Raw genomic sequence first — 11041 nt, 5'->3', positions numbered from 1 at the left:
TGCATAGGGTTTATATCACTTTATTTTTCAAACAAATGAGATGTTAAACACTGAACAAATAAAGATATCCCAGTCAAACTGACCAGATCCATATCAATCATCTTTAGCATTTCTTTATTGCGAGCTGTGTTTGAGTGATGCCTCATTGTCTGCAATTTACCCATTCCGGATCAGTGTTGACTAAGGACCATTGCTTAGAAAAAACGGTGCATATTCCAGCATCATCGGACATTGAATTTGGAATTGCCACACACAAACCTAGTTCCAAGGACGAGTATTATGCAAAAGCAAATCCAGATTTGACATCAAAGGCACATTGGTAGGGATGAACGTAGCGACGCAGTCTGATCTTACCCCATCTAAAGTAATGTCGTGGAGAACCGTGGCAATGCACGATGAGAATAACAAAAGGAAAAAAATGTTTCTGTCACATGGAAAACGTTATGAAGAATGCATAACTAGGTTGTCGTTTTCAACAAAAAAAGCGAAATAAACAATGCTTCATTTACCATCACGCATGCTTCTCAATGAGTAGAACATTCCTTGAAAGATCGGAGGGAAATTTTGAAATGGATGTCAGAACTATGTCAAAAATATAATTGACCTTGCAGGTGTTTTGTTTGTATCTACACGTACCTTAATGTCAATTATGAAATGACAGAAGTTGCCTACCTCTGTAAACTAAATACAAAGGTCTCATTTCTGTCCATTCATTAAGGTTGTTCAACTTTGAAAATCTTGTGATGAAATGTCATAAGCCAAAACGATAGCTAAAGGAATGTTAACAAGTATAGTTCCAGCATACAAACATTTCCTTATTTTCTTGTCCTCACAGTTGTATTAGCACCCTCTGTTTCAACATTTTCGTTAACATTTTCTGCCTGGGTGAGGATTGTTGGGGGATAAGTAAATGGAAAAACAAAGATCATTTAAAAAATACTTTGCTGATTGAACACATTAAAGAAAATACAATTTTTTTGCTGAACTTCCTCCGGGAAGAAATGTATGATGGCATGTGTACATCAGAACAGAGTGATGAGGAGAGAGGATGAGGTGGAGTATGGAATGTTGGATAGCTAACGCGTATCGGCCAACCACAAACAAAAGAAGGTGCAAAACAATGTCATGCCTCTTTTGCATTGCAGAACAGGTCAACAGTATGTGATGCAAACAGAAAAGCCCTACAGGTTTTGTACATTGTTTCCATAAACCTCCCCAAAAAAACAGAAAAAGTCAAATAAATAGATGCATACATGATAAGAAATTTTATAATTTATTTTTGTATATGTCACATAAAGCTTCTTGTAATTGCCAAATAGATGCCAGTATTCCACTTGCTGGACACATTCGGCATTACCTGTGCTAGATGAACTCTAAACACCCTCGGAGCACGTAACTGGAAAGCTAAACTCCAGCCAACCCTACACTAGAACCCTAGTTTGCAATTCATTGTTAGTAGCAGCACTCTGCAAACGGGCACATCTTTCCTGCAACTTTTTATTTTTGAAAAACAGAACTGAAACAGCCCTTTGACAAACAATTGACAGTGACCCCATCTCCTCAGTCTAGGCAAACGTATGGCAGGATGTTCAGTTTGCTCTCGTCCCCGTGTGGGTCCAAGGATATACACTCCGTCCAGTCGTACCAAGTGCCCTTGGTGTCGTAACAACCATTTACCCCTTGCCAGTGCTCCGTATGTACTCTGTGGAGGTCCTTGTCGGTCACCTCCCGGCTCACTCCAGGTGTGTCCGTTACCGAGCTGTCCAGCTGCAAGACGTGGACTCCTCGCCTCGCCTCCCTGAGATCGCTCTCCTCCTGTTTCAGGTATTCTGACATGAAAAAGTGCGCGCCGGGGGCCTTGACCCTCGAGGAGGTGAGCACGTTGCTCTGAAGGTTTAGGTAGGACTGGATGATCTCGTTTCGGGACAGCTCTTTCCAGTTAGTCTGTTGGAAGGGGCTGGGGGTGGGAGGCTGCTGCAGGTGCAGCTCAGTCCTCTGTTGGGGCTCAGGGGGAGGTGGCATTGGGGGTTCCTCCACCTGACAGGGTTCTTTATGTACCATGGACTTGATCTGCCCAGTCACAGGGTCAAACGTTAGCCTGCGCTCTTTTAACCGCACAGGCTTTGTTTTGTCCTCGGTGTCCTGCCCCTGCAGGTTGACAGCGTAGTCTCTGGACCTGTACTTCTTCCTCTTTTTGCGGTCCGAGCTGGAGGCAGAGACTTCTGCCTCAGCCTTGACCACCATTACAGAGGAGGAGGGTGTGGGTCTGTGGAGTTCTGCGCTTTCAGAGTTTTGTGGGACGGGCTGGGAGATGGGAGGGAAGACAGGCGGGGGTTCTAGTGTTGCAGTGCTGTGTGGGGGATTGGTGGTGACCTCTGAGGAGCCGGGCCAGTGCAGTGAGGCCCTATGGGCAGGGGGTGGCAGCCCGTCCACGTGAGACACTTGGGCTGGGGACGTTAAAGGCTGGGACGAAGGCAAGCGAGGACTCCGAGCTGGGCTTGGGATAGTCCCTTTTGGTGCATATGTTGAAGAGCGCTTGGACATAGTCTCTTGCTTCATAGTCCGTGGACTTGAGAGGCAGCGGGGGCTTTTGGCCTGATATTGCCCCCCTCCTCCTTCGTCCAGCCTTGCCTGCTGCTGCAACACAGCAGTCTTGAGTAAAGAGGAAGTGCTAGGTAGTTTGGTGAGGCCCGGGGAGCTGGGGTGAGGCTTGACAGCATTGACAGGGATTCTACTGTGTTTTTCATTCTCAGTGTGCTCTGTCCGGGCCCTGTCCGGCGATGGGGTAGCCTCTAGATCTGGGGGAGCCTCAGGGTTACCTGTAATACCATTTGTGGGAGGTGGCGGCGGAGTGGAGTTGTGCATCTGCTCATTGGGGGACATCTTGGAGGTTTTGGCCGGTAAATGCACACTGTCCTTTTGCTCCCCTCTACGCTTCCTGCTGCTTGACTTCTCTGCTTTGGGCGAGTAGGTGTTGTGGACGTCATTTCTGGTTTTGACCTCTTGGACACCTTTGCCTGCCAGGGATACGTCAGGGGGTGGAACGTCAATCCGACAGGGGTGGGCACCACCATTGGCAGAGCCCGAGACACTTACCGCCCCCCGCAATGGAGTCTCATTTTGCCCCGGCTCGATCAATTTCTGCCAGCTCCGCAAAAGCTTCTTGGCACGCTTGGCAAGGTCTTCATCCTTGGTCTTCTTCCTCACATCATTGATCAGTTTCCCCAATCGAGTTTCCTAAATTGGTAATGCAAATAAAAAGTTGTTAAAGGGATACTTTGGGATTTCGGCAATGAGGCCCTTTATCTACTTCCCCAGGGTCAGATGAACTTGTGGATACCATTTTTATGTCTATGTGTCCAGAATGAAGGAAGTTGGGAGGTAGTTTCACCAGCCAATACTAGCAAATAGATAAAGGGCCTCATTGCCAAAATCCCAAATGATCCTTTTAAGAATACTAGAATCGTTGTCACAGGCAACAATTAAAGCACTTACAATGCTTTGGGTCTTACCTCAAGTGCTTCTTTGGTGATAGGGAATTTCTCCAAGTATGTGATAACTTCTAATACTGCCACCATATTGTGAATCTGCTGGAAGGAGCAAAAAAGATTATCAGAACACAGACTTTCAGCACATAGAGTTACTAAGCTAGCTAGCTGTTACTTCTAAGTATGCAACAATTGGCTTGCTGGCTGGCCTATTATCTTGATAGAGCTAAACGCTATGCTGGCTATTAACTGTCTATCAAGCAGTCTAGCAATTATTTAAAACAGTGCTCTCCAACCTTTTGAGTCAAGATCAGAGTCAAAACGCAAGCTGAGATTTTGTTTTGCACAGCTGAGAGCATAATAATGAGCTTTTTAAAATGTTACTGGACTGATGGCTTGCATCTGATGGTCAGAGGTGGGGGAGAGAGAGCACAGCAGTAAGGCTGCCTCTCACCTTCCCGCCGCTCTCCCTCCCGCTGAGAAAAGGGGACACCGTATTCCAGATAATGGCAAAACTCATTTCCTTATCATGCACCAATTCATGTTGTTACGCCTATGACCAGAGAAAGTGAAATATTCCTTGATATAAAAAAAAGACACAAGCCGCTAATAATACAAGCTTATCGAAACACTTTGCTTCTCAAATCATTGCAGCGGCAGTGCTGGTTGTAGCGTGAATGGAAGTAGGGAGATTGTACAATACTTTTATAAGCCATAAAATGCGCAGTGTTGACAGTGCTGAATAACAACTTAAACATGAACTCACTCAAAAACATACTGTATTCGTTGATTCTCTAGTCATGGTTTTAAAAGTTTTGAAATCTCACAGTATCAACTTTGCTGTGTGCTCTAGGCTTCTTTTTAGAGTCTATGGCTCAAGAAACTGCAGACATGGTGATCTGAGCTGATTGGCCAGCGGTAGGCCTATAGGTGCACTTGATTTTACCTCTGGGGCCTGCCGGGTAGGTGGAGTTCTACCTTCAGACACATGAAATGGTTCAAAATGGGAAGACTTTGCCTTCCCGGCACTAGGGCTGCTGAATCAAGTGCACATACCGCCAACAGTGTGAAACAAATGGCAAAAATAGGAACACAAGGCTTTTTCGTTGGGTTTTTTACAGAAATGTTTGATGATTGACAAGGAATGCCATGGAGATTGACCAGTCGATCACCCGGTCGGTTGGTGACCACTGGCTTAAAACATGTTAGCTTGCTAGCAATGGACAGTAGCTTGTTGCATATATAACAGGTATCGGTAGGCATCTTATCCATAAGAAACACTGAATAGGACAGACACCCTGTGACAAAATAATAACTAAGCTCATAAGCTCATAAGCAATAGAATGGCCAAAGTCTTAGACTTGATACATATACAGGGTTTATTAAAAATAGACAAACAAATACAACATGTTTCAGTTTTATACAAGACATATTCATCAATAATGGCTGTTGATGCCGAAAAGGCTTTAGACAGTCTTGAATGGCCTTTTCTATTCAAAACTTTGGAAGCTTTCACAACTTTCCAGCTGAAATAATAAATGTAATAAAAATATTTTATCAAATGTCCTAAAGCAAAAATATACAGAAATACATTATCGGATGAAATTGGTTTATAAATGGGCACAAGACAGATGTCCTCTCTCCCCCCTCCTGTTTGCACTGGCAATTAAACAGCTTGCAGAAATAATTACACAGGACCCAAAAATAACGGGTATCAGTAAACATGAATATAGGGCCGGACGGTATACCGTATTTTACGATATACCGGTATTGATGAACGGACCGGTTTGGGTTTTTACTTCACCTTCTATAACGGCATTTGAATGTTTGGATTGTTAATATGTGATACACTGTGTCGAACGTACATTTTTATAGTTTACTTCACTACTTCAGTCATCTCTCTCAGCTCTCTCTCCATGCCGCTTTCCACACAAACCTAGCCCTGCCCCCGCCACTCAAGGAGCATATTTGTTGTTCCTCGACCACAAGACAATTGCGTTCAATCTAAATGGTCAGAGCAAACAATTAGCTACACAGCCTGATAATACCAGTGATGGTGTTGACCTACAGTACCAGTCAAAAGTCTGGACACACCTACTCATTCAAGGGTTTTTCTTTATTTTGACTATTTTCTAAATTGTACAATAATAGTGAAGACATCAAAACTATAAAATAACACATGGAATCATGTAACCAAAAGTGTTAAACAAATTAAAATATTTTATATTTGAGATTCTTCAAATAGCCACCCTTTGCCTTGATGACAGCTCTGCACACTCTTGGTATTCTCTCAACCAGCTTCACCTGGAATGCTTTTCCAACAGTCTTGAAGGAGTTCCCACATATGCTTAGCACTTGTTGGCTGCTTTTCCTTCACTCTGCCGTCCGACTCATCCCAAACCGTCTCAATTGGGTTGAGGTCGGAGGATTGTGGAGGCCAGTTCATCTGATGCAGCACTCCATCACTCTCCTTCTTGGTAAAATAGCCCTTACACAGCCTGGAGGTGTGTTGGGTCATTGTCCTGTTGAAAAACAAATGATAGTCCCACTAAACCCAAACCAGATGGGATGGCGTATCGCTGCAGAATGCTGTGGTAGCCATGTTGGTTAAGTGTGCCTTGAATTCTAAATAAATCACAGACAGTGTCACCAGCAAAGCACCCCCACACCATAACACCTTCTCCATGCTTTATGGTGGGAACTACACATGCGGAGATCATCCGTTCACCCACACCGCGTCTCACAAAGACACAGCGGTTAGAACCAAAAATCTCAAATTTGGACTCCAGAGCAAAGGAAACATTTCCACTGGTCTAATGTCCATTGCTTGTGTTTCTTGGCACAAGCAGGTCTCTTCTTCTTATTGGTGTCCTTTAGTAGTGGTTTCTTTGCAGCAATTCGACCATGAAGGACTGATTCACACAATACCCTCTGAACAGCTGATGTTGAGATGTGCCTGTGACTTGAACTCTGAAGCATTTATTTGAGCTTCAATTTCTGAGTCTGGTAACTCTATTGAACTTATCCTCTCCAGCAGAGGTAACTCTGGGTCTTCCATTCCTGTGGTGGTCCTCATGAGAGCCAGTTTCATCATAGCACTTGATGGCTTTTGCGACTGCACTTGAAGAAACTTTCAAAGTTCTTGAAATTTTCCGGATTGACTGACCTTCATGTCTTAAAGTAATGCTTATTTGAGCTCTTCTTGCCATATGGACTTGGTCTTTTACCAAATAGGGCTATCTTCTGTATACCCCCCCTACCTTGTCACAACATAACTGATTGGCTCAAATGCATTAGGGAAAGAAATTCCACAAATTAACTTTTAAGAAGGCACACCTGTTAATTGAAATGTTTTCCAGGTGACTACCTCATGAAGCTGGTTGAGAGAATGCCAAGAGTGCGCAAAGCTGTCATCAAGGCAAAGGGTGGCTACTTTGAAGATTCACAAATATAAAACATACTTTGATTTGTTTTAACACTTTTTTTGTTTACTACATGATTCCATATGTGTTATTTCATAGTTGATGTCTTTACTATTATTCTACAATGTAGAAAATAGTAAAAAATAAAGAAAAACCCATGAATGAGTTGGTGTCCAAACTTTTGACTGGTACTGTATATATACACACAGTGCATTCGGAAAGTATTCAGACCCCTTCTCCTTTTCCACATTTTGTTACGTTACAGCCTTATTCTAAAATTGATTAAATAAAAAAAATGTTGATCAATCTACACACAATTCCCCATAATGACAAATTCAAAACAGGTGTTAAGAAATTTTTGCTAATTTATTAAAAATAAGACAGAAATACATTAAGTAATCAAACCCTTTGCTATGAGAATGAAAGTTGAGCTCAGACGCATCCTGTTTCCATTGATCATCCTTGAGATGTTTCTACAACTTGATTGGAGCACCTGTGGTAAATTCAATTCATTGGACATGATTTGGAAAGGCACATACACCTGTCTATATAAGGTCCCACAGTTGACAGTGCATGTCAGAACAAAAACCAAGCCATGAGGTCAAAGGAATTGTTCGTAGAGCTCCGAGACAGGATTGTGTCGAGGCACAGATCTGGGGAAGGGTTCCAAAACATTTCTGCAGCATTGAAGGTCCCCAAGAACACAGTGGCCTCCATCATTCTTAAATGGAAGAAGTTTGGAACCACCAAGACTCTTCCTAGAGCTGGCCGCCTGTCTAAACTGAACAATCGGGGGAGAAGGGCCCTGGTCAGGGAGGTGACCAAGAACCCGATGGTCACTCTGACAGAGCTCCAGAGTTCCTCTTTGGAGATGGGAGAACCTTCCAGAGAGACAATCATCTCTGCAGCACTCCACCAATCAGGCCTTTATGGTACAGTGGCCAGTCGGAAGCCACTCCTCAGTAAAAAGGCCAGACAGCCCGCTTAGAGTTTGTCAAAAGGCACCTAAAGGACTCTCAGACCATGAGAAACAAGATTCTCTGGTCTGATGAAACCAAGATTGAACTCTTTGGCCTGAATGCCAAGCGTCATGTCTGGAGGAAACCAGGCACGATCAATGGCAATTTCAATACACAGAGATAGAGTGACGAGATCCTGAGGCCCATTGTCGTGTCATTCATCCGCCGCCACCACCTCATGTTCCAGCATGATAATGCACGGCCCCATGTCGAAAGGTGTGGTACACAGTTCCTGGAAGCTGAAAATGTCCCAGTCCTTCCAGGCCTGTATACTCACCAGACATGTCACCCATTGAGCATGTTGGGATGCTCTGGATCGACATGTACGACAGCGGGTTCCAGTTTCCACCAATATCCAGCAACTTCGCACAGCCATTGAAGATGAGTGGGACAACATTCCACAGGCCACAATCAACCGCCTGATCAACTCTATGCGAAGGTGATGTGTCGCGCCTGCATGAGGCAAGTGGTGGTCACACCAGATACTGACTGGTTTTCTGATCCACGCCCCACTTTCTTATTTCTTTTTAAGTATCTGTATTCCCAGTCATATGATATCCATAGATTAGGGCCTAATGAGTTCATTTCAATTGACTGATTTCCTTATATGAACTCAGTAAAATCTTAGAAATTGCTTCACATACACACATATATACACACACACACACATGTGCAGCTCAATAAATTAGAATATTGTGGAAAATTTAAGTAATTTCAATAATTCAATTGACAAAGTGAAACTCATATCATGGATTAATTACACAAAAAGTGAAATAGTTCAAGCCTGTATTTGTTTTTATCTTGATGATTACGGCTTACAGCTCATGAAAACCCCAAATTCAGTATCTCAGAAAATTATAATATGACATAATTATTGACCAGGTATTGGTACCTTTGGCAGTGTGGGCAGGTGCCAAGTCCTGCTGGAAAATGAAATCAGCATCTCCATAAAGCTTGTCAGCAGAAGGAAGCATGAAGTGCTCTAACATTTCCTGGTAGACGGCTGAGTTGACTTCAGACTTGATGAAACACAGTGGACCAACACCAGAAGATGACATGGCTCCCCAAATCATCACTGACTGTGGAAACTTCACACTGGACTTCAAGCAACTTGGATTATGTGCCTCTCCACTCTTCCTCCAGACTCTGGGATCTTGATTGCCAAATGAAATGCATGGATACATGAATATGCTTGGATACAGCGCTTCTTTAGCAATGATCTTTTGAGGCTTTCCCCTCCTTGTGGAGGGTGTTGATGACTGTCTTCTGCACAACTGTCAAGTCAGCAGTCTCCCCCATGATTGTGAAGCCTACTGAACTGGACTGAGAGACCATTTAAAGGCTCAGGAAACCTTTGCAGGTGTTTTGAGTTAGCTGATTAGAGTGTGACACCTTGAGTCTACAATATTTTACTTTTTCACAATATTCAAATTTTCTGAGATACTGAATTTGGGGTTTTCATGAGCTGTAAGCCGTAATCATCAAGATTAAAACAAATAGCCTTGAACTATTTCACTTTTTGTGTAATTAATCCACGATATGAGTTTCACTTTGTAATTTGAATTATTGAAATTACTTACATTTTCCACAATATTCTAATTTATTGAGCTGCACCTGTACATATACATAATATTTGTATTGTCACACTATGAGACATGAGGTTTGGACCATTGGTTTTCTTAGAGGATTATCTACACAATTACATTATTTTACCCACTGGTCAAAATATGTTTTTGATTGGACATCCTAAAGTCTTTAATAATATATTTTAGATTTTGTCTCAAATTCCCCACGTTATAATGATCAACCCTCCTGCCCACCAGCGCACAGTAAGTTGAAATGTAATTGTATTTCACTTCTGGCTTCCCACTAACTGTTTTTGTGCAACCCAACCCTAGAAATTAAAGCAACGCTAGTGTATGTAACTAAATACACCCGCGTTGCTAACAGCACCTAGATAGGTAGTAGCTACTAGCTTACTAACGTTAGCGAAGTTATGCAACAACGTGTATGACGGGCGAGGAATGGGAGAAAAGTAGTGTCAACTTGAAGTAGGCTAGCTAGGCTAAAGCTATTTCGTCTGACATTCTTCACTTCAGCGTATCAAAAGTTTACTTGTTTTTAAGTTTGCAGTTAGTTAATTACAGTTCGCTATCTAGCCAGGTAACTAACGTTAATATATGGTATTGGTAAACGTGAAAACAACTGCAGTTTGACTTGCGAATGTTGTGTTACTGGCTAGCTGAGAGAAGGCTGGCCAATGCTAAAACTAGCTGGCTAAACATTAACGTTGCCCTGTTGGGCAGGCTAGCAACCTAGCTAACTTACTAGCTGGCGCCCGGTAACGTCAGCGTAGCAAGCTGGCTAGCTAGCAATGTGTCAACTCAAAAGCGTGTATGCTTAGCTATCATTTATCAGGGGATAATTGGCATATATATATATATATATATATTTTTTAATGAGATTGGAAATATTCGTCCAGATAGCCACATCGTGTTGCTAGCTAGCTACTCACATTGCTATGACTATCGATGGCCTGCAGCAGCCGGTCTCTCATCTGCTGCGGAGTTGCTGAGGCCGTTGTCATTGCCTGTTCGGTGCGATCCGGCAGACGGGGGAGGAATCCTCCAACAACGAATACTGTGGTACTTGTAGACACTCACAGGCCTTTAGGGAGATATGCAAGACACTTGAGCAGCATATTTATCTGATGCTTGCATGCTTAAAAGGTTCGTATAATGTCACATGGACTCAGAGATGTGTCAGCCGCCTGCTACTGCCTCTTCGGCGCTCTGGAAACTCACCACCAGCTGCTGGATCACAACGGCCTCCTATTGCATTATGGGATGCAAAACTTGGCTGTGTCAGACAGGAAGAGGCGATGCGAGAGGTTTCACCACAGTTAGAACAATATTTGGTTTCACTCTGTCCAAAATAAACCCAACGCGTTTCTATGGGCGTATTTTGGACTTTGTCGCTTGCCTGCCTTCCCGCCTTTGGGGCAACGACTCCCATTGTTAGGGAAGAGACATGGGCCCTATCCCAAATGGACCCCTAAGCCCTACACCCTATGCACTTGTGGAGATCCGAGAGGATTTGAGTGTAAGCAATA

At 43.3% G+C, this 11041-nt stretch overlaps 1 protein-coding gene across 3 annotated transcripts; it reads right to left on the bottom strand.

Moving 5' to 3' along the window:
* Positions 1-1260: 1260 nt before the first annotated feature.
* On the bottom strand, positions 1261-10753 carry crsp7 (cofactor required for Sp1 transcriptional activation, subunit 7). 3 transcript variants are annotated; one of them, XM_084139622.1, is made up of 4 exons: positions 10734-10753; positions 10445-10596; positions 3513-3590; positions 1261-3237 (listed from the first exon to the last, which is right to left on the bottom strand). In XM_084139622.1, exons 2-4 carry the CDS (start codon positions 10514-10516, stop codon positions 1561-1563), a joined length of 1827 nt encoding a protein of 608 aa, XP_083995748.1. In that variant the 5' UTR covers positions 10517-10596; positions 10734-10753; the 3' UTR covers positions 1261-1560. The 3 variants fall into 3 exon arrangements, with proteins under 3 accessions (XP_083995748.1, XP_083995747.1, XP_083995749.1); XM_084139621.1 differs by lacking the exon at positions 10734-10753 and having other exon boundaries at positions 10445-10727; XM_084139623.1 differs by lacking the exon at positions 10734-10753 and having other exon boundaries at positions 3513-3587; positions 10445-10727.
* Between the last annotated feature and the right edge of the window lie 288 nt (positions 10754-11041).

Source organism: Coregonus lavaretus (genome assembly GCF_964263955.1).
Source record: "Coregonus lavaretus genome assembly, chromosome: 23".
In the NCBI taxonomy this organism is placed as follows: Eukaryota; Metazoa; Chordata; class Actinopteri; order Salmoniformes; family Salmonidae; genus Coregonus; species Coregonus lavaretus.
The sequence above is the reverse complement of the archived record's forward strand: the minus strand, read 5'-3'. Positions and strand labels throughout refer to the sequence as shown.